Source organism: Rattus norvegicus, chromosome 13, assembly GCF_021556685.1.
Source record: "Rattus norvegicus strain SHRSP/BbbUtx chromosome 13, alternate assembly SHRSP_T2T, whole genome shotgun sequence".
Lineage (NCBI taxonomy): Eukaryota > Metazoa > Chordata > Mammalia > Rodentia > Muridae > Rattus > Rattus norvegicus.
Genome location: NC_141546.1, coordinates 46,045,041 through 46,068,675, shown reverse-complemented (window position 1 = coordinate 46,068,675; position 23,635 = coordinate 46,045,041). Strand labels below are relative to the sequence as shown.

General features: G+C 47.9%; 2 protein-coding genes across 15 annotated transcripts in view; one reads left to right on the top strand and one right to left on the bottom strand.

Moving 5' to 3' along the window:
- The window catches only part of Slc60a1 (solute carrier family 60 member 1), a 45,144-nt gene that overhangs the window by 14,307 nt on the left and 7,202 nt on the right, over nucleotides 1–23,635 (top strand). For 2 of the 10 annotated variants that reach the window (NM_001429798.1, NM_001429796.1), the window contains 6 exon segments: nucleotides 110–225; nucleotides 1,143–1,316; nucleotides 6,256–6,403; nucleotides 10,570–10,640; nucleotides 12,846–12,966; nucleotides 14,590–16,702. In NM_001429798.1, the coding sequence (NP_001416727.1) occupies nucleotides 110–225; nucleotides 1,143–1,316; nucleotides 6,256–6,403; nucleotides 10,570–10,640; nucleotides 12,846–12,966; nucleotides 14,590–14,645 (686 nt within the window). In that variant the 3' untranslated portion in view covers nucleotides 14,646–16,702. 10 annotated transcript variants of the gene reach the window in all.
- Nucleotides 21,435–23,635, bottom strand: part of Elk4 (ETS transcription factor ELK4) — a 42,675-nt gene continuing 40,474 nt past the window's right edge. For all 5 annotated transcript variants that reach the window (XR_015635203.1, NR_190840.1, XR_015635202.1 and 2 more), the window contains 1 exon segment: nucleotides 21,435–23,575. The gene's annotated coding sequence lies outside the window, so the exon portion shown is untranslated.

The window sequence follows — 23,635 nt, the reverse complement described above, 5'->3', positions numbered from 1 at the left end:
CTAGAGAGGTGAAGGCAGCCGGCAGCCCCTGCCAGGACTGTCCTGACTGGGTGAGCAGAGGGTAGGGAGCAGAGGTTGATGCTACCCTGCCCTTCTGTGCCTCCTTCAGGGCAGGAGGACCTGTTCAGCTGCTGCCAGAGGAAGAACTTCCGGGGAGCCCCGTGCTCTTTCTTCGCCATCCACATCACAGCCGCTCTGGTCCTGTTCATGACAGACGGGATGATGGTGAGCCTTCCTCCGAAGGCAGGCATGCTCTACCAAGAGGCCTTTGCCCTATGACCCAAGTCTGGGATGGCAACGAGAGAGAAGCACATGGAGGTCCTCAGGACTTCCTGCAGTGCAATGAATCAGTGTCCTGCCCATCTCCCACAGGGCTCATAGCCCTAGAGAAAGGACTCCTCTGTCCTTGCCATCGATTTTATTTTTGTTAATTCTAGAAAAGGGTCTTCTGGCTGGTGTCTTGTTTCCAATTCTGCATGGCCCAAGCTTTTTCAGTTTTGGCTGCTCTGCTTTGTTTGGGTCAGGATGAATGTCGCCTAGGCTGGCTTTGAACTCTTCGTCCTTCTCTCAAATGCACCATACCCAGCTGTGACCCACATTGTTGAAAGCTCTCGGCCCTGTGAGAGGCCACACTATATGAACCCTGGGGCTTCTTGGCCTGTGGTACAAATGGGGCTTCCCAAGCTAATGTGATGATAAACACACTCCGTCAGGTGTCCATTCAATGGATGACCTCTGTAACTGGCCGCTGAAGGAGGGACACTCCTAAGAGAAGGCCCTATTCACGTGGCCCAGCTCACAGCAGACCTGGTTCACTTGCTCCCCTCAAGGGTGAACATGGGCCTGCCTCCTCTCTCTCCTTCATCTGTGAAATAAGAGGCTAAGCCCCTTTCCTTCCAGCCATGCCTGTCTGCTCAGGCCCTGTGGGGATCCCCATGGGGCCCGGTGACATCCCAGGTGCTACTGTGGCATCCATTCTGTACTCAGCTTGGAAGTGAGTGCACCAAGTGATCTTAGCTCCTGGGACACCTTGGGCTGAGCCACCAGTGACAGGACCAGTCGGCCTCTGCAGCCCTCCCAACTCCTGCCCCAGCTGAGGCATTGGTGTTTTGAGTGAGGCTTGCTCTCTCCCCTCTCCACAGGGCGCTTATTCAGCCTTTGTGTACAGCTATGCTGTGGAGAAGCCGCTCTCTATTGGACACAAGTCAGCTGGTTACCTCCCTAGCCTCTTCTGGGGTTTCATCACTCTGGGCCGATTCATCTCCATCCCAGTCTCCTCAAGAATGAGGCCAGCCACCATGGTGTTCATCAATGTGGTAAGTGGACAAGTGGCCTCCTTTCCCTTCTTAGAAACACAGAATCTGTCTATTTGAGCCTTACCACTGCCCAAGACTTTTGTTTGTTTGGGATCGTATTCTGCCAGAAAAGTAAAGAAGCAGAAATAGAGCTGTGAGATGCTGCCAAAGGAAAGATGGAGATCAAGGACGAGGAGCCTGCTGGTGTAGCCTTGGAAAGGTTCCTTCCCTGTCTGGGTCTTTGATTTTACATCCTTCAGAGCATGACCAGAAAGGACCACGGGTGATTGCTATGGAATGGAAAGTAGAACCCAGCTGACATCTGCAAGGATTAGGAGGGAGGGAGGTCTCAGCCTTGGTCCTCCTGTGTTTCTCAAAGCACCCAGCTGTTTGGAGCCTTGCGGCCAGCAGAGCAGGGTGCCAGAGTCAGTGCACCTGGCCTGACTGGAGATTTGCCTTTGGCGGCTATCCAGGAGATTCTTAGATGGCCAGACTAGCGTGTAGTCAGGCGAAAGAACTGGCTTGGCTGGGAGGAGGGGCTGGGTCAAACACGGATTAAGATCTGTGTCCTGATGTTTGTCTATGCCACTGTGACAAAGGACTCCAGATACCAGAATCCCTTGGGTACATCTAATTTGACCTTCCACCAAGGTCACTTGGCTTGGATCACTTCTGTGACATAACTGTCAGTGTGTGTTTCAATACCTCCAGGGATTGAGAACTCACTTCTTTTCTGGGAGAGTCATGGTAAGAAAGCACTTCCCAAGCTGAAGAGATGGCCCAGTGGTTAGGATAACTGGCCGCCCTTCCAGAGGACCTGGGTTCGATTGCTAGCACCCATATGGTGGCTAACATCTGTCTGTAAATCCAATTCCAGCGTACCTGACACCCTCTTTTATCCTCCTCAGGCACTGTATGCATGTGGTGCTCATATATGCAGGCAAAGCACATGAAAGGAGGGAAAGAAGAAAGAAAGAAGGAAAGAAAGAAGGAAAGGAAGAAAGAAAGAAAGAAAGGAAGAAAGAAAGAAAGGAAGGAAGAAAGAGAGGGAGGGAGGGGGAGGGAGGCTTCTCGGCTAGATGTAATGGCAGTGCACCCCTTCAGTCCTAGCACTTGGTGGGTGGTGGGAGACAGGATGATTGAGTTCACCGTCAGCCTGGGCTACATAGAGAGAATTTGTCCCTAAATAAATAAATAGTAAATAAGTAAATAAGATGTTCCTGGTTTTAGTCAGGGAGACGGTGCAGAATAGTGGAGAGGGAGAGGGGTTTGGATGAGGGCGGAGCTAAGCAGAAAGACTTCCCTGGTGTTTCATGGGTAGTGTGGACAGGACAGGATTCAAGGACCATATCCATCAGTATGGTGGCTTGCGTCAGGTAATTATACAGAGGAAAGGGTTATTCTGCCTCTCACTGTGGGGTGCTCTAGTCTTTGATCTAGTTATGGAAGGCTGGAAAGCAAAGACTGGAGTAGGGCTGGGCCTGTCATTAATGTCATAAGCCAGGAAAGAAGACACAGGGGAAGCAGCATAGTCCCTTCAACAAATGCCCCCAGTGACCTAAGTAAGGATTCCTCACAGAGTCCTCCCACCAATGACTTAAAGCAGCTATGACAATACCCTAAAGACCAAGCCTTTATCTGCAGGCCTTCAGAAATCCCAATGACAACAGAGAAGCATCCCCCCGCCCCCCAGAGCTGAGTGTTTCATTTGCTCACGTGCAAGCACACAAGGAGGCGCTTGGTGCTAGTCAAAGGCTTTCACAGCTTCACAAGTTCTGAGTGCCATTGGGCCCACCATTGGGTCAGGGTGGTTTTCAGCATCTCTTGCTAAGCGGCATCAGTGTCCAGCAGACTCCAGCAACAATACCTGCTTCACCTGTAAGCTGAGTCCTTGGGGTGGGGGGTGGGTTTGGTGCTGCCAAGGATGTGCTATGCCATTGAGCTATGTACCGAACCCTGGAGCCAGGCTCTGAGCACAGCCAGTGGGCAGCAGAGAAGGAAGGAACGGGATGTACAGTTAGTTGCTGGGCAGAAAAAGACAGAGAAAAGTCCACGTTCAGAGCATACTGTCAGTGGTCCAAGGGACAATCTGTAGGACAGCTCCATATGCCCGTCTGGAGTTCTGGACCAACATCCCGGTTTTGTTTTGTTTTGTTTTGTTTTTTTTGTTTTTTTTTTGTTGTTGTTTTTGTTTTGTTTTGTTTTGTTTTTTCTCGGAGCTGGGGACCGAACCTAGTCAAGCGCTCTACCACTGAGCTAAATCCCCAACCCTCAACATCACGGCTTTAATAATAATCATCGCTGGCATGGAGACATTTGAAGCTTATGGCTATAGCGAATGGGAGAGACAGAGGCCCCAGGACAGAATCCTGGCCATGCTTGGGAACTGAGTAAGAGGAAGAAAGAATAGAGATGTACGGTTATCTTTGCCAGATAAAAAATATGTTGTATTTGGAACCATAGATATAACTGTGACTTCTGCTCTTTTAATTTATTATTATTAATATTAGTATTATTAGTATTAGTATTAATAGTAATAGTAGTGTGTATGTGTATGATAGACAGGGGAGGGGGAAGGGGAGAGGGAAGAGAGAGAGAGAGACTTCAGGGGGTGCACATGGACCATGGTATATGTGTGGAGGCCAGAGAGCAATGTTGAAGGTTTGGCTTTTCTCTTTCCACTTCTATGTGGGTTCCAGGGGGTTGTGTATGGGTGCTTTGCCTGCATGTTTGTCCTTGTGCCTTTTACATGCCTGGTGCCCACAGAGGCCAATAGAGGGCATCAAACACCTGATGCTGGAGTTATAGAGGACCCTAAGCCATCATGTAGGTACCGGGACTTTAACCCATGCCCTCTGAAAGAGCAGCCAGTGCTCTTTAACTGGGACTTATCTCTCCAGCCCCTGCTTTTCTGGTTCTGTTTGAGATAAGATCTTACTATACATAGCTCAGGCTTCGATTCCTAGTCCTCCTGCCTCAGACACCTAAGCCCCAGGATTACAGGTGTGCGCCACCATAGCCCACTACCTTACGTTTTTACCACACGAAGGAAGTCCTGCAAGTTGCCTCTCTATGGAGAAGAGGTTCATCTTCAGCCACTGTTTCTTGGTGACCTTCTCTAGGGCAGGAAGGGGGTGATTCTAGAATGCATCCCTTCTGGGAGATCGTGAGGCAGAGCTAATGGGGTTCTTGTACTGGGGTCGCTACCCCCCCTGCCAATGTGAGCAAAATCCTCCAAGGTCTGTGTGACTCCCTGAAGGTCCCTTCCTTTCAGCCTGCCCAGGCCTCGTGGGTTCTGGACTAGTTGTGATTTTTAGGTCTGTGTACATATTTTCCTGGAAACGGACAGATATGTACCTGGAATGTTGTCGGTCTTGTAGCTCTGGGGATCAAACCCAGGACCTTGGGTACCCAGGGTAAGTGTTCTAACTCTGACCTACACGCACAGCACAAACCCACGAACATTTTCCCTACCGAGCTAGGACCTGGTATAGAACATGAGGTTTTTATAGAACACAGAACATTGGCTCAGTGGTTGAGTGCTTGCCCAACACGCACCAAGCCTTGGGTTTGTCTCCCAGCCTTTGGGGGGAGTCGTCTAGCATTTGTTGGAAGCTCAACAGTTTGAAGTCTGTTGCATCATTTCACCAACAGGCTGGGCAGCCCCTTGCTAACTGAACGGATGAATGGGGGAGGAAGAGGTGAGGGAGGGGGAGAATAAGGTAGGCATGACTACTCCTAAGTATGGTAGAGGAGAGGTTTATTGTAGATAAAAGGGAGCGCACAGCCAGAGGCAGGGACATCTGGGAGAGTCCAGAGTGCCCATGACCCTGAGTTGTGTGAGGGGATGGGGGAAGAAGAGGGGAGAGCCAGACCAAGAGGCCAGGAAAGTAAGGGGTAGACCAAAAATACACCATGTAACTAAAATTATATAGGGAAGGGCAGCTGCGGGGAAGGGCGCCCCAGCCCCTGAGCTGGAGAAGTTTAGGGTAGAGGGTAGGGTATGCCAGCCGTACTCTGTGACAGGCAGGGACTGAGGGATGCTGGGAGAATGTGGTGGTCAGGTACACTTTGGTATATTAAATGGGCACCTCAGCCATTTGTCCCAGCGTGAGGCCTCACGCTAAGTACTGGTGTAAAGATAAGAATGTAGGGTTCACAGAGACAGCTACTTTAGGGCTCCACGACTGGAGACACACACATAGGACCTAGGACCTAGGACCTGCCGCAGGGGCTGCAGACTCCAAGCTTTGTGTGGCTCTGGTTTCTTCCCAGCTGCGGTGTGTGTAGAAAGCCTTCGACGCTTACATAAAAACGTTCTTTTAAAGAGCTTAGAAACTAGGTTGTTTTAGCAAAAAAATCTGCCTGTGGAGTAGAGACCTTGCTGAGCCGCAGAGATCTGAGCAGGCGATCTGAGCTAGCGCGTGGGTCACACTGTACTCCTCGGGTTTGTCCAGTGGGGTTTAAATCAAATCTAAGGGGCACCAAGCTGGTTGCCATGGTCATTGATCCTCCTGGGTGCTTGTTTTGAATTCCCAGGGAGTAGGAAACCATTATCCACCCATCCTGCTGCCTCATGGCTTTCTCACTCAACACTAGCGCTCAGGAGGAAGAGAACGGAAGAGTGGGGTGTTAGACCACCCACCTCCACCACCAGGAGAGGGAATGTTGATGACCTGGATTCAGAGAAGACATCGGGGAGCCTCAGTGCTCATTCCCCAATGTTTGCCGGGTGCTGGGGTGGGAGGTGCAAGCGCACAGGCATCTCAACTTCCTAGACTTCCTAGACCCTAAACTAGGAGCGTGACAGGTATCAGTGAGACCACATGGTGGCGCATGGGCCACACCGTTCTCCTGGAGCCATCGAGGATGCCCCTGACGGAGCGCTCCTTCCCTTTCTCCAAGACACCCAGCCTCATGGCCCCTCTAATTGCCTCTGTCTCTGCCTCCGCCGTGACAGGTGGGAGTGGTGGTGACATTCCTCCTGATGCTTATCCTCTCCTACAATGTCAACTTCCTGTTTGTGGGGACAGCAAGCCTGGGGCTGTTTCTGAGTAGCACCTTCCCCAGTATGCTTGCCTACACCGAGGACATCCTCCAGTATAAAGGTAAGTGGCAGAGGGAACTAGAACTCGATTCCTGCTGCTGGTGGACACCTCCCCTCTGACCCCAGCTGGCTGTTGTGTTCTAGGCCTGGGCTTTCATTATACCAGGAAAATCGAAACACCTCCTGGCACGGGCAGGAGCAGGCATGTTTGGTCATGGATGTCCTGTCCGTGGCTTGTGTGTCCTGCATGTGTCCTCACAGGCCTCAGGGAAGCCTGTGGCTTCCTCATCCATTTCCTTCTTTCTTCTTTGTGATTTCACTGTACTGTTTATGGATCTACAACTGACATGTTGGCAGTCCTGGTGTCTGGTCTGTAACTTCGAAGAAAAACAATTCGTGTGGTAAAATGACTCAAGGTATCAAGTGGCTTCGAGTTTCTGGCTTCCTGGGTCCTCCAAGTGGGTTCGACAGGTGGGTGAGATGCATCTCAAATCGGGGGATTCTCAGGAGCAGCCCTGACCTCGATGGAAGTGAAGGCAGAAACAGCATCATCAAGCCAGTGTCAGCGCCCATCCTGAGAACAGGTCTGAGGGCTACTGAGAACAGGATGGAGAACAGGGCACATGCCCAGGAGACACAGTCCCTTCCCCAGTTCATCCCGGCAGCAGGGGAAGCAACTCCCTGGGGAACAACGTACTCAGACTCTCAGTCAATTAAGTGAGGAAACAGGGCCCCTCATGTCAGGCTCTTTTAAAGATTTATTATTTATTTGTTTTACGTATATGGGCACCCTGTCGCTGTCTTCAGTCACACCAGAAGAGGGCATCAGACCCCATTACAGATGGTTGTGAGCCACCGTGTGGTTGCTGGGAATTGAACTCAGGACCTCTGGAAGAGCAGTCAGTCTTAACGGCTGAGCCATCTCTCCGGCCCCCTCATGTCAGTTTTGAGAGACGAGCTGCTGGTCCGGTATGGCGAGTTCTGCTGGATGACCACTCAGTTCCATATTCCCGTGACTCCCCACAGTTGGGGCTTAGAGCCAGCCCTTCTCATCATTCACTCGCTTGGCATATTCGACAGTGCTGGGCTGTCCAACGTCCAGTCCCCTCACTGCTTTCGTAGGTCAGGACCTGTCTCATTTCCCTTCGGTCTTCTCTCCATCTGGTGCACTGGCCCAGCATCGTGTCCCCCTGCGGTTCCACACGCCCTGGGCCCAGGCTCCTCCGAGTGGAGAGGTGGCCTGTTCTGATGGCATCGAAGTGTGGGGGTGTCACATGCTGCTGCAGCACAGTGGCTTCCATACCCGCCAGGGAGCTCCTTTTCTCTAGAGCCTCTCAGGGCTGCAGTCTAGCCACACTCACTACCTGGAGTTCCTTGGTGACACAGAAATCACTTTGAGCCACCACGCTTTGGCCACAGCCACACTCGGTCTAGACTGCCTCCATCTGTTCCCCAACTCCAACCTCATGCACTTCCAGGAAATACCCCTGACCCCTGTGGAAAGGGCGCCCTCTCCTCTGTGCTCCACTGATGCTGGCCTGTCCCTGCTCTATGGCCTATCACACAGCTTCTGCACCACATCCTCTCCAACGCAGTCCCAGAAAGGGACAAAGAAAGGGTGTAGGCTTCGAGGTCACCATACACACATCAGTCCTACCTCCTCCATATTTGCAGGTCTATGACCTCAAGTGACATCATTTCTTCTCACTGAACCTCAGTTTTCTCTCTTCCCTTTTTATAAAAAAAAAAAAACAACAACAACAACAACAAAAGATGTATTTATTTTATGTATAGGAGTACACTGTCACTGTCTTCAGACACACCAGAAGAGGGCATCAGATCCCAGTACAGATGGTTGTGAGCCACCATGTGGTGGCTGGGAACTGAACTCGGGACCTCTGGAAGAGCAGTCAGGGCTCTTAACTGCTGAGCCATTTCTCAGGCCCCAGAGCCTCAGTTTTCTTGTCTGTCACATGGTAGCTCACACCTGTAAAAGTAACATTTGGGAGGCAGAAGTGGACACATCTCCATGAATTCTAGGCCAGCCAGAGCTACATAGTGAGACCTGATCTCAAAAAAAGAAGGAAGAGGAGGAAGAAGGAAGGGGAGGAGAAAGAGGAGGTGGCAGCTGCTTACTTCTGTTGACCTGGGTTGTACCTCAACGGCAGAGTACTTGCCTTGCATGTGGAAGGCTCTGGCTTTGCTCCCCAGCACCACAGAAACAACCCCAAACCAAACGCTGACCCCGTAGGAATGCTCGGCATGGGAGAAAAAGCTCTCGATTGTTTGGCATTCCTGGCAGCTTGCAGGCCTCCCTACCTCTAAGTTTATGGCACTATCCCTGATGTTCAGAAGGATCTCGGGTGTTTCAAAACAATGCACAGAACAGACTGGAGCGCTTGGAACTCAGAGATGGGGGCGGGCAGTGTTCAATCTAGAAATCTGATCAGATGTGAGCTGCCCTAGACTGAGAAAAGGATGGGAAAGGAGGGTTGCTAAGGAGGAAGGATGTGCAAGGGACAAGGTTCGAGCTCAGGCAGAAGGGCGGGGATCAGCTTGAGGGAGACAGAAAGATCTGGAAGGAAGTACAGCCTTCAGCAGATGTGCAAACCTTGGCCACAGTATTACTGATAAGCTCTGATGTGTGCCAGGGAACCAACGGGGGGGGGGGGCAGCTGTAACCCTCCTGGAATGTTGTCTGGTGAGACAGAAGGCCATTGGCTAGTGCAGTCAGATTGTGCGGGGAACAGGGACACTTAGGGTGAGAGGAGAAGCTGCCATTCCAGGTGTGGGGACTGTGGAAGATGTTCCAAAGGAAATCTAAACTCAGACAGAGCCCATAAACTGGTGGAAGGAGAATCTTCAGCAGGCAGGTAACGGACCAATCAGAGTCAGGCCGTGACACAGGCTGTGATCACAGTTTATCCTGGCCAAAAGGTAGCTTGGGAGCCAGCAGTGTGAAAGATGACCTTGCAAAGCACACAAAACATTTAGACTTGTCCTGAAGTACCGTCCTGGGTCAGCACTCTAGAGAAGCCATAAGATGTGTCGAGGGGCAAAGGGCGAGGGTGTTGTAACTGGCCTTGGATTCCATGTCTGGTGCTAAGCTTAGGTTCCGAAGGTCTCAGATCCTTCTGGAAAGGCTGCCTGTGATCAGACTGAGACAAGTCCTGCATGCCAGGCTACAGAACTCTCTGAGTGATTGAAGGTTTGAGAACAAGAGACATCCACACAGTAGAATAGAAACAGTACCAAAGTAGTCAAAGTCCAAGGTGACTTAGGAACCCATGGTGTCATACTGCACCCTGCTTCTCCACTGGGGTTCCTGGAACACCACTGGCAAGCTGCCGGAAGAGGGCAGAACAGAGTCCAAAACCGGTGGTCCATGGTCTGTGCTTTCCTTTGACAGACCAGAAGGGGAAACAGAAGATTCTGCGTTGAATGCTGTGGTTCCCAGTCTCCTGTGTACCTGGGTGCTGTGACAACCACTGGGAGTCGGGAACTGTGGTCCCTGCTCCATGCTTCTCCTCAGAGAGAAGGCAGAGAGCCCAGGACTGGGGGACCTGGTCTAATTCAGAATTAGAGTTAAGTAGGGGCTGGAAGAGAGAAGATCTTCCTCTGGAGTTTAGGTGATGCTCTGTAAGACTCAGGCCTTCCCCACGGAGATCTTTAATGAAGAATCCTCGCTTGTTCATACTGCTTTATTTCATGGTGGATGTGAATGCATATACCTTACTCAGGGTGAACCAGGGATTAAATACCTTTCTCGGAAAGAAATGCCCACGAAATGCTCATCCACATACCTCATTAGCATGGAGATCTCCAGGTGTTTATGTGACGTGACCCCGTGCCCATGGCTCTCAGCAGAGTGTTGTGGTTACCCGGTCCAGAGCAGGTAGAGGCAGGTAGGGAACGGCTCCACTCCTGCTGTTCTCAACTCTGAGGTTCCAGAGTTGGAGCTCATTCAACCTTACCAATCTTTTAATTTTTTTTTTTTCTCGGAGCTGGGGACCAAACCCAGGGTCTTGCCAAGCGCTCTACCACTGAGCTAAATCCCCAACCCCAACCTTACCAATCTTATGCCATTCTGGTAACAAGGTCCTACATGTCCTACATGCACTGGTCACTTACACCTTCCAGAGGCATCCCAGAATGCTCTGGGTTCTCGTAGCTCACTTCCACCTCTTCAGCTTGCTCTCACTCAACCTTCCCTTCTCATTTGGCCAGGTTGTGCGACCACGGTGCTGGTGACTGGGGCAGGAATTGGTGAGATGGTCCTGCAGATGCTGGTTGGCTTGGTAGGTGGGGTCCTCTGGGGGTGGCTGGGGGTTACTCCTCTAAGCAGGTGAGAAGATATAGCCATCACCTTTAAGTCCAAGCTTCCTGAGTTCCGGCACAGCCTGCAGGAACCCACCAGGCTGGGGCTGTTTCCTTTTCTAAGCCAGCCAGACTCAAAAACCAGGTCTCTGCATGTGGGATGTGGAGACCTTAATGACCAAATGCATGAATCCAAAGCAAACAGAGATGTCTGGGCCTGGGGCCAGGGGGCCCCCATGGGAATGCTGTTGGCTCTCAAAGCCTAGTTAGTGTGCCCTGCTGCCGGCAGTGTTCCTTATCCATCCTGCCCAGGCCCCTGTCTCCCAGTTTATAGCAACGCTACCCAGGACCCCATTCATGTCGTGCCTGCCCTGACCACTCCCTCGATTTCCTTCAAAGTGACCATGTTACATTTGTTTCCCAGGAAGTCAAACATTAAAACCAATTTACTTTCCTTGACTACCGTAACACAGATGCCAGTCTTTACAGCACAGGATCCTGAGACATCAATACACTTAACAGCTTGCCCTAGGTCAGTTGGCTTTCAGTCACAGCCAGCACTGAAGCAGAGCCTGTGTCGTGTAGTCCCCCACCCCATGCCCTCACAGCCACGGGAGCCTCCTTTCTCTGCCTTCCTGCCTGACAGAGAGGAAGGGTTACATTCTGGATATCTGCGCACTGAAATGCCATGTCTGGGGTCTGATTGGCATGCTTGCTTTTCTTCCTTCCTTCCTTCCTTTCTTCCTTCCTTTCTTTGTGTTTTTAAAGGTTTCTCTGTGCAGCCCCCTGGGTGTTCTGTAACTCAGAGATCTGCCAATCAAAGGTCTGTGAGCCACCATACTTGACGTGGTGTGATTTCTTAAGTTGGTGGACTATAAAAGTTCTATTTGCTACTTTGACACATTCTAAATTTCATAATAAAAAGTTAAGGGGCTGGGGATTTAGCTCAGTGGTAGAGCGCTTACCTAGGAAACGCAAGGCCCTGGGTTCGGTCCCCAGCTCCGAAAAAAAGAACCAAAAAAAAAAAAAAAAGTTAAAAGATGATACACACACACACACACACACACACACCTTCACCAGAATTCCAGCTAGGCTTATGGCATCTCATATGTTTGAAATGTCAATGAACTGGGCTGGAGAGATGGCTCGGTGGTTAAGAGCACTGACTGCTCTTGCAGAGGTCCTGAGTTCGAATCCCAGCAACCACATGGCAGTTCACAGTAATGGGATCCGATGCCCTCTGCAGATGTGTTTGAAGACAGTGACAGGGTACGCATATAAATAAAAATAGATAGATAGATAGGTAGATAGATAGATAGATAGATAGATAGGTAGATAGATAGATAGATAGATAGATGATAGATAGATAGATAGATAGATAGGTAGGTAGATAGATAGGTAGATAGATAGATAGATAGATGTGTGCATGGATAGATAGATAGATAGATGATAGATAGATAGATAGATAAATAGATGATAGATAGATAGGTAGATAGATAGATAGATGATAGATAGATAGATAGGTAGATAGATGATAGATAGATAGATAGATAGGTAGATAGATAGATAGATAGATAGATAGATGATAGATAGATAGGTAGATAGATAGATAGATGATAGATAGATAGGTAGATAGATGATAGATAGATAGGTAGATAGATAGATAGATAGATAGATAGATAGATAGATAGATGTGTGCATGGATGGATAGATAGATAGATAGATAGATAGATAGATAGATAGATAGATAGATGATAGATAGATAGATAGATGATAGATAGATAGGTAGATAGATAGATAGATAGATAGGTAGGTAGATAGATAGATAGGTAGGTAGATAGATAGATAGGTAGATAGATGATAGATAGATAGATAGATAGATAGATAGATAGATAGATAGATAGATACATACATACAATGAAACGTCAGTGATCATACAATGTCTTCCAGGAAGTCTTAGAACACAGATCTGAAAGAATATATGTAGTATAGACAGGTGCAACGCTGGCTTTACAGCAGGATTCATGTCTTCACCAGATTTGTAACTTTGAGGAGACCTCCCCCACATTCTTGCATCTGGTAGGATGGCCCCAACTTGACTAGGAAGCCAACCAGGGCCCAAGGCAGCCATTTTCCCATGCACCATCAGGCGGGATTTTAATGGCTGCTGTGTTCCTCTCTGGCAGATCTTTCAGGCCCAGGGCACTTACAGTTTCCTCGTCTGTGGCGTGATCTTTGGCTGCCTGGCTTTTATCTTCTACATCTTGCTCCTGTTTTTCCACAGGATACATCCTGAACTCTCATCAGGTAAGAAGAAAATTCGTGTCTACACAGAGGGGGGAAACAGAGCAGGGAGGGGAAAGAATGGGAGTCTAACAGTCGGAAGCGCTGTTATGCTCCAAATGAAATGCAAGGAAGTGTTTGTTTTCCTGAGGCTTCCCTTTCCCCTCTTCCCCGCTTCCCTGTGATTGTCCACTGGAGTCTGAAGGCAAGAGCGGGTGAACAGGCTGACTCATGGCTTCTCCACTAGCAGAGCGGCACAGACAGTGAACCTGTCTTCCTGGAACCCCTTTAGAGTGAATCCTAGTGCCAAAATCTGAGCGCCTGAGAGGGTACAGCCTGCCTCCCTGGCTGGAGTTAGCCCAGTGGCCTAACTAGCCCTTTTCTTACAGTTTGGGGTTTTGATTCTTGTCGAAATTGTGCCTTTGAAAAGAATTTTTGGGGGAAAGGGGGGCAAATAGCAGGGAAGAGCTCCCAAGAGACCTGGGCTGAGATAGTACCAAGTCTGTTTTTGTAACTGCAAGGCCCTTGCCTAATGACTACAGCCCTGCATCAGGCAGTTGTTAGCAGAAGGTACCCAAGCTGAGCCAGCACTCTCTCTGAGAAAAGAGAATAACACAAAGATTGAAGAACTGCTCACAGCCCCCTCTCTCTCTAAGTGGCCATGTTCACCTTAATACTAAGTGCAGAGCCAGATGTGGTGACACAGGCCTTTGATCCCAGTACTAGGGAGACAAAAGGCAGGTGGACCTCTGTGAGTTCCAGGTCAGCCTGGTCTACAGAGTGAGTTCCAGGCCAGACAGGGTACACAGTGAGACTCTGTCTCAACAAAAAACGCAACACGAGGAAATCAAAACTGGACTACAGAGGTCCAGTAAGAGAGGCCACACGGCTTTCCAGAACAGCCTCTGAGATGGCAGGTGGTAGCTTCTGTCTAGCCAATCCCTCTATAGAGAGGGTCACTTCACAGTGTTAACACTTAACAGTCACATAGACAGTCAAGATGGCTCAGCACGTAAGGGTCATACTGATACCCCCCAAGACTGAGTTCACTCCCTGAGACTCACACGGTGGAAGGCGAGAACTGACTCCTGTAAGCTGTCCTCCGACTTCCACACGAATACTGACCGTGGCACGCATGTTCCCCACCACACACGCACATAATCAATATCTCAATGAAGACTGCCCTTGAAGAAGACGCAGAGGAGGAGGAAGAGACGATGATGATGATTGTGACCATGGAATGACTAACAGTTCCCATGTTCCTTTCTTTTTTTTTTTTTTTTTGGTTCTTTTTTTTCAGAGCTGGGGACCGAACCCAGGGCCTTGCGCTTCCTAGGCAAGCGCTCTACCACTGAGCTAAATCCCCAACCCCTCCCATGTTCCTTTCTTATGGAGAACAAACAGGCTTTTCCCCCCAGCCCTAGACACTAGTCTCAACTGTCCCTGTTAGCACTTCACCAGAACTTGATCTCGATCTGACTTCCCACAGTGCACACACACGTGCACGCACAGGCACACAAGTGTACCTGTCAGACTGTGGGCGCGCATGTGAGCACCAGAACAGCAGAAAAACACCAAGTTTGCTTGCCCTTCTGGAGGAAGCTGGGGCCGCCCACATCTGCTACCTGTTTATGTTTTCTTTCGTAGTTCTTACCCAAGACAAAGCCCTCGGTGTGGAGAACTCTGACTGCTACCAGAGGTGAAGAGCTCAGCTTCTGGGCAACAGGGTGACCAGACTGACACAGGAAGCCAGGGTCCTACGGGAGGCTTCTCTTGCCATCTTGTTTGTGTCTTCCGTCCCTGAGTCTTCCCTGGACAAATCCAGCACCTGCCTGACACTTTAGCTGTCTTCCTCTCTGGTTCGGACTTCTCCCTGACAACCAGATGGGAGGATGAAAGACAGCCCTCACGCCTCTCCACACGCCACCCCGAGCATGGGCTAAACTCTGCATTTGAGATCACGTTTAGTTGAGGTTTGAGAAACATGCTAAAATCATGTCATTAATCATTGCTAGGTATAGATATATTTTAAATTAATCAAAACCCTCTGGCATGTGGAAAGGATTTATGTGTTCTTCACTTACCCAAGGTCCCAAGTCCCTCACATCCCTCCTGCAGAAATCGGTCTATTGGTGTCCTAAGACAACAAAGGAAATGTTGAATCTCACTTTGAGACCCTAGTTCAGTGCTGCACCGGGCTAACTCAGACAAGCTCTAGAAAGCCGTTTGTTAAATCTTCATGAGAGCTAGTAGCCATGGCTAAGACTTAAGTTATTATTATTCTTTTTTTGAGATGACATTTCTCTGTGCAGCCCCAGCTGTCCTGGAACTTACTCTGTAGACCAAGCTGCCTTGGAACTCACTCTATAGACCAGGCCACCCTCACTCACAGATATCCGTCTGCCGCTGCCTCCCAGGTGCTGGGATGAAAGGTGTGTACCACTACCACCCAGATTAAAAAATAATTTGTAACTAAACTAAGGCAATACTCAAAACATCACTTTCCAGTTTCATATGTCTGATGATTCTGGCCTTAGAAGCTGTTCAGGAGTGTTCATGGCACCAAGGTGGTGGCATTTCTGTGGCAGAATCCTGCTGGGCTCCTCCCCTCAGTTCTCCTGGCAGCCCACTGGTAGTCCAAGGCACAGAAATGGGAAAAGCTGTGCTGCTGGGAACAGATGGGTTTCCCAGCACCGCCCTGCTGATGAGCAATGCTAATTGGTTCAGAAAGCACAGGGAGAATGAAATGGACATCCTATTGTTCTTTACCGAGATCCTCAAGGTACAGACGAATTTTAAAAATTCGCCCATTTGGAATTTTATACCTTTTATAGATGAAAATTTTATACTGTGTCAAGATCTTTTTTTTTTCTCCACATAAATCTAGGATTGCCTAATAATTCAAGCCGCGCAGTATACAGAGAGCAGTGTCAGTGTGCAGAAATCAGTGTGTGTCAGGAGTGCCCACTTCTATTCACAACATAGGTTAGTAATCAGAGACTACACCAGCCTGGACAGGGCTGGGTGCAAGGCTTCTGGAATCACCAACATGGCTGTCACGGAGACTTCTGAAAGGGACAGAATGTTCTGTTACAGTTTATCTGTGCGTTCTCTGGGCATATACATGTGTTCATGTGAAAGTCAAGCGGACCATGGTCCCAAGGGCTGTAGTTCACACACTAGGCACCAGCAGAGCAGAGATGGACCAGGTATTAGCCTTCTAGCTGTGACCCTGGAAGCCCCTGTCCCCCAAGCATCTCCAGCCTTGCTTGTTTTTACCAGTATGATGGCGTTTCTAAAAGCACCCTACCTCACAGGAATTCTGAGAGAATTAAGAGTGTGTGGAGCATCTGCTACGTGCCCTACATGGGAACTGCCTTCCAAATGTTCATGTTTTTACTTTTATTACTTTCAAAGCGCCGTAAGCAGCTTAGAAGTCATCTACATTTGGTACAAACTCTAAGTCAAACAAATTTAACTTTGAAATGCCGGTGGCCTAAGCAAATCCTTTTAACTATATTTATAAATACTTATAAAAGTACCTCATGCTAGCCAAATTAAAATCTAACTATGGTGACTGACCTGGGCAAAGAGAAAGCGGTTGTATTTTTCTTGTAGTTTTTCGAGAAAACATCCTTTTTATACAGATCTAGAAAGAAGAATCGCTGGTTATACCTACATTGATGACGATTGATGTGTTAATACAGAAAATAAATTAAGACAAATCTGATACTTTCCTAAAAATAAAGTATTTTAAGCCTAGTAAGTGTGTCATCCATCTTGAAGGGTAGTCGACCCTTTATACTTAAGACCAAATGGTCTAGTGCTCTAGAGATGGTCTCTCTTATAGGTTCACGTGATATGCATGCACACACTCACAAACGCATACCCCCCATATATGATACACACATGACAACTGCATATGCATGTATGTAGTAGGTACATATGTATGTAGTATGTATATATGTATGTATGTATGTATGAATGTATGTATGAATGAATGAATATAGTACACATTTGAGATCCAGGGCAATACTAGAGAAGGTACCTGGGGTTTCATGTATTCTAGGCAAAACTCACCACTAAGCTGCACTTCTAGCTCTTAAGACCTTTGTCGTTGGGGATTTGGCTCAGTGGCAGAGCGCTTGCCTAGGAAGCGCAAGGCCCTGGGTTCGGTCCCCAGCTCCGAAAAAAAGAACCAAAAAAAAAAAAAAAAAAAAAGACCTTTGTCATTTCAGAGTGTCTCCCTGTTCCCAGATTCCTTCTGCAGACTTGGGAATCTAAGCCACCAGTACTCCTTGCTCCCTAAAGGAAGACACAGTGACATAAGGGGCTCCTTTGTTTTGTTATTTGTTTGTTTGTCTTTTTGAAACAGGTTTTACATTGCCCGAGGTAGAGTAGATCTTGCTATGTAGCTCAGATCACCTAGAACCCCCGATTTTCCTATTTCCACACCCCAGGTGCTGGATTACAGGCACACATCACCTCAGACAGTTTATGTGCGTCTGGGGATCAAATTTAGAGTACACAGGGGAGGCAGGCGCTCTGCCCACTGTGCTATATCCTCAGTTCACAAGTTTCTTGCAGAGATTGCATTTACTCAAAAGACAAACAACAACAACAACAAAAACAAACAAAACACCTACCATGCTCAAAGCAGAGGCTTAGGTGCAGTTTCAGCAGTGAATGCCAAGTCCCTGCCTCACAAGGACTGCAAGGTCAAAGCCATAGAAGCATCGGGTAAATATATAACATGTCACAGGGTGATGGAGTACTGTTAAGAAGCAGGGGTGGGCGTGGGAATGGCTAAAGATGCTCTGGCTATCTTACCAAGAGGACATTTGCCACACAGGAGCAAGCCAGGCGGGTGGGTGTCAGGTAGACCAGGAGAGGGCCTTGAATTGGAACGTTTCATAGAATCTGACAAGCAGCTGGCAGGCTGGTCTGGACCACAAAGCAGACAGACAGTGGCAAGAAATAGGGGTGGCATGCTATCCTGGCCCAGGTCACATAACTGGGGTACGAATGTAGGTTTTTCTGGGGGACATGAACTTATTGACAGACCATCACATGGCATGGTTCACACGTTTGAAATAGTCACTCTGGCCGTTTGAAGGCGGTGGGACTGAGATCAGCTCAGATACAACTGCAGGACTGGAGAGGTGACTGTGACTTGGGCCATGTTGAAAGCAGTGTCAATGGTAATGATGAGTTCAATCGGAAGGTCTGACAGAATTTGCTGATGGATTCAGTATGAGAGAAAAGTGATAGTCTTAAGCTGAAGGCATCTGACCCATGCTGGTATGAGGCCATTTTGAGGCAGGCAAGCACAGGGAAGACTCCACTTGGCTATGCATAAGGTACTTAACAAGCCGAGACCCTGCCGACATCAAGCTGCACACCCCTCCCTAAATAAAGCAACTGGTAACCCAGAGCTCCCTAGCAACCCTTAGTAACTTACATTCTGTGCCAAACACATCCTGAAACACCTTGGGGTCTGGAACAATGGGCCCATCCAGCCCGGACTGGTTTAGGGTATATATATATATATATATACACACATACATACACATACATATATATATACATATATACATATATACATATATATATATAATAAGACATTATTGTCTTAAGGAAAATCGCTATTCACCACCAAGCCTATACATGATTAAAGGAATATATGAAGATCAGATGCATTATGGGAAAGGACCTGTGAAGCAAACTAAGGTTTATATAATTCATATATGCTATACCATACCTGTAGAGGTCAGAGGACAACTTGAGGTGTTGGTCCCTGTCATTCCATCTTGTCTGAGAAGGGTCCTTTACTGCTGCACAAACCAAGCTCACTTCTGGTGGATTCTTCTATCTCGGCCTCCCATCTCTGAGAAGAGCAGCAGTTCCCAAACTATGGGTCAGGACCCTTTTAGGGGTTGCCCAAGTACATTGTAGCTATCTTCAGACACACCAGAAGAGGGCATCAGATGCCATTACAGATGGTTATGAGCTGGGATTTGAACTCAGGACCTCTGCAAAAGCAATCAGTGCTCTTAACCACTGAGCCATCTTCCAAGTCTGAGGCCATGTCTTTCTTTTTTATTTTTTTAAATGAATGAAAACAATTTATTAACCCAGCATCCTTTGTTCTAATGCTTCTTGGTGGCAGTTGCCACCTGTCCAGCAGTCCTGTGCGATCTCTCTCTGTCCTGAGGTCCTTTTCCACCATTTTCAGCTCCTCCAGGGCATGGAGGACCCAGCAGGCCACACTCTTAGAGAGGCCATGTCTTTTTAAAAACCATTTTGCACATCAGTTTATGATGTTATCTTGGCTATCAAGCCAGCTGCTAGACTTGGTAGCTAGAGCTTAAAGAGAAGTTATGTAACTTACAGTGTTCATAGATGAGGAATGAACTCACCTAGTTAGTGGTTGTAGGGAGATTGGGAGATTGAGCCTGGAGTTCTTCAAAACCTAGAGGTTTAGGAGAAGAACTGATGCGGTAAAAATGAGAAGCCACTCAGGAGTCAAAGTGGTCTCCCAGAAGGTACGGGAAAAACAAACATCTCAAGGAGACATCAGTGCTTGTAAGAGGTTAACAGGTTTGAACAAACACTGGGCTAGATGGGAGAGGGATTTTGGGAAATGACCAGTGTGTTCAAAACACATAGGGTCAACACATACAGGGCCAGCATCTGCCAGGACCCTCCATGGCTGCTGAAATCTTTACTTCTTTGACAGTCTTCTACTGTGACAGACCACTGTACTTCTGAGTGGCTCCTGAGGATGTCACTACACGATCCCTCCAATGGCAGGGGTATTATGACAAATGTGTGATCCTGGGACTCTCAAGCATTGTCTCCTACCTAATAAAACCCAAAGAGTGAGGATGTTTGCCATTAGACGCCTCTATAAAACACAGACAAAATGGTACCTGCAGTCAGTATGCTTCGCCAATGGTGCCAACAGTTAAAAAGGCCGAAATGGTGGCTTTCTCGGGCTTTTCCATTGAAGGACCTGGAGCTTTGGGTATTCTAAGATGCACCCTGAGACTGCAAGAAGCAAGAGCATATTTCTCAGGTCCTCTGAGCTCAGCATACCACTAGGTAATGTATCTGAACAGATTCCCAGGAGAGCCCTTCACTGGCTCAATGATGGTCAAGCACTGCCTGGAGACACTCCCAGGGCCTGTGTTCTGTGCACCAGCCATCTGGTATGCTCTGGGTACTTAATCTGGAATAAACCTGTGCTCTCTGATGCAGTCAGGCTACCCATTAGGCCTACTTCCTCCATCACGTTCCAAGCCAATTTTTAGAAGGCTTAATTTCACAGCTAAAGTAACTGGTCTCCAATTTCCTTCTCACAGGCACTCCAAAGAAAGGGGGCTAGGGAGGCCAAGCATTATGGGTCACATTTGTAACTAGCACACAGGAGGCTGAGGCAGGGGGACCACAAAGGTCAAGGCTTTCATGGTCCAGACCAGCCAAAGCTACATGACACCCTGTCTGAAAACAAAAAGGGTGCTAGGGTAGAAATGAACCAGTCCTCATCCCAAAGGCTGCGGCGGGCACATCTGATTAGAACTGTACGTTTGCAAAGTGTTAAAAAATTTTAAGATTTATTTATTTTATTTTTTGGTTCTTTTTTTTTTTTTTTTTTCGGAGCTGGGGACCGAACCCAGGGCCTTGCGCTTCCTAGGTAAGCGCTCTACCACTGAGCTAAATCCCCAGCCCTTATTTATTTTATAGGAGTACCCTGTAGCTGTCTTCAGACACACCAGAAGAGGGCATTGGATCCCATTACAGATGGTTGTGAGCCACCATGTGATTGCTGGGATTTGAACTCAGGACTTATAGAAGAACAGTCAGTGCTCTTAACCATTGAGCCATCTCTCCAGCCCAAGTGTTAAAATTTTTAACACACACACACACGCACACACACGCTGAAATGCACACATTTCAGGACCAGTAAGAAGGCCTAGAGAATAAAGGAGATGCCAAGCCTTTGATACCCAGGACACACGTGACATAAGACACTCATCCCCAAAAGCTGTCCCGATTGCCATGCATGCACTATGGCACACCTGTACACGTGCACATACACACCCAGACACAAAATAAAAAAACGCAATGCAGTTTTTTGTTTTTTTTTTTTTTTCCGGAGCTGGGGACCGAACCCAGGGCCTTGCGCCCAAGCGCTCTACCATTGAGCTAAATCCCTAACCCCCGCAATGCAGTTTTAAAGATTTCCCATGATGAAGTGTTTCCAGCCCATCTGTCCTCTCAGCTCCTTTCATGTTGACAATCATTTCGCAAGCCCCTCTTCTCTACCTCTTTTGAGCTGGCTTTAAATGTTTCACGGAGACATATCGAGCGGCCGAAGACCCTGTCTCAGGATACGCACTGAATCCTTTCCTTACTCGGTTAGCGTGGATGAAAAATATCACCAACTGCTGTGGTAGATGTGAGGGAGGGGGAATAATCAATCCAAGTCATTTTGTTAAAAATATTTATTTTAAAAAAATACAATTGTTGTCCGTATCTAGTTGCACATGTATCTACTGACAGATCTCGAGAGCTCTAGACTCGGAATAAACCCGCCAGAGTGCTTTCTCAAAGCCAGCTTCCCACATACAAGCAAATCCCTCTGTCAGTTCTTACATAAAAGTTTTAAAAACTGCATTTTCTTAAAATACACATGATCTTTATAGAAGTTAACAACGCTTTTGCATACAGCTTAGAAGCAACAGAAGTAAGGACCCCTGGCGGGTTACTTGGGGCAGTCCCTTGCAATGCCTGGAAATGGCACCCATCGAACTGAACCGCCATCTTTGAACAGAAGTGCATTAGAAAGCCCTCAAAGTGCGCATGCGTCCTTTGCCCCCTCTCCCTTTAACTTCAAGACATTCCTCACCCGAAAGGCAGAATTCAAGACTCTGCACTTGCTTCACCAGCCTTAAAGCAACACCCTTTTGTCTCCACAGTTACGTGCTACTGGGTAGCTAGCTGAGATGACCATTCTGTCCATCTGTAAGAACAACTAATGTTAATTTTAAGGACGGTTAGCAGTTGCCACAGTAATTGTTTTTTCAGAAAAGAACAGAGATCGGAGTACTTTGCAGGTCCCCTTAGTGTAAACTAAACCTACCTGAGACATACCATTCGCGACGCTCTGACAGTAAGCGACTCTTGTGGGCAGGTGCTGCTTGCACCTAACATCTCCTTATACAAAGTGGCGACACTGGGTAACCAGAGATGCGGAGGTTGATACAATAAACAAGAGGTCTCACCCAGACAGCCACTCCCCTGAGGGGCTGAGTGAGTACCCTGTCAGTCCTTTTTACCAGCCATTCCAAACTCATACACAGGAACCCGCTCCCCTCTACCTGTGCAGACACCGGTGTATATATACACTGCAGTCACTCCAAGGCAGACTCATGCTTTTGCTAAATTATAGATTAACTGAATGAGAAACAAGCGTTTGTTCTTTGTTATTTACCTTTTAAATCATGTTCACGCCTTAGAGTGCGTCAACTGCCAGGTTTGCTGTGATTCAACCTCCTAGCACACACTAAAATAACCCATGGTTACTTCCCACTCCTCACAATTTTATTTTCATTTTTTTCCCCCAAGACTGGATCTTTAACCTTGGGCTGGCCCTGAACTTGCCAAGGATGAAACCCTGAACTTCTTGATCATCTCACTTCTATATTCCTAGTTTGAGGATTACAGGTTTGAGCCACACTCCTGGTTTATGGAGTAATGAGACTCAAACCTTGGGCTACCCTACCGACCAACCTAAATAAAGCTCCAGCTTAGGAGGTTTTTAAAACAGAAGTTCTGATAGGACTCATGGAAATCATTAGATTGCTCTTAAATGCAAATGTAAGCCGATGTGGTGGCATGTGCCTGTCGGCCCAGCCATGTAGGAGGCTGATACATGGAGACACAGTTGTAACCAGCAGTTCATAAAAACAAAACCTACTTAAAGAAGGGGGGGAAGTCCAATTTGATTATTTTGGTGAATAAAGGGAATAATTCTAAGAAACTCACTTTAACCAAAGATTTTATGTTTAGAATATCAGTTGCAAAATGAACTAAAGCTTTTAAAAAAATGTTTTAAAAGGTGGTTTGTTTAATGTGTGCAGATGCCTATGGAGGCCAGAAGAGGGCGCTAGACCCTTTAGCACTGGAACTACAGGCAGTGTTGCGCCAATTCTGTTCCTCTGGAAGATCACCAGGTGCTCCGAACCAGTGAACCTCTTAAATGTATTTCAGAAAGGCTCTCGTGTAGCTCAGGCTGGCCTCAAACTCACTATACAGCACCTGAACCTTCCTGGGTTTACAGGATTACAGGCATATGCCAGCAGTCCCAGAGTTTAAGTTTAGTCTTTCCGATCCATGAAGATCCACGGAACTGCCAGGGGCAGAGGGAACAGCCTCAGCCGCACCTGTAAGCAGGCCTCCGGGGCCCAAGCATCCGTGTGCGCTTCTGCATACGTGTACATTTTAGCTGATCCATTTTAGCTCAGCAGAGAGGACTGAACCATGCTCTTCTGTCGTATGCCAGCAGTGGCAGTGGCGGAAATACTGTCCTCAAGCAAACAATGAACTGTCTCAGAAGGGACTCGGTCCCCTATGTAACAGAAATAAGCAACAAAGGAAAATAACACAAAATGTTAGCAATTGTATACTT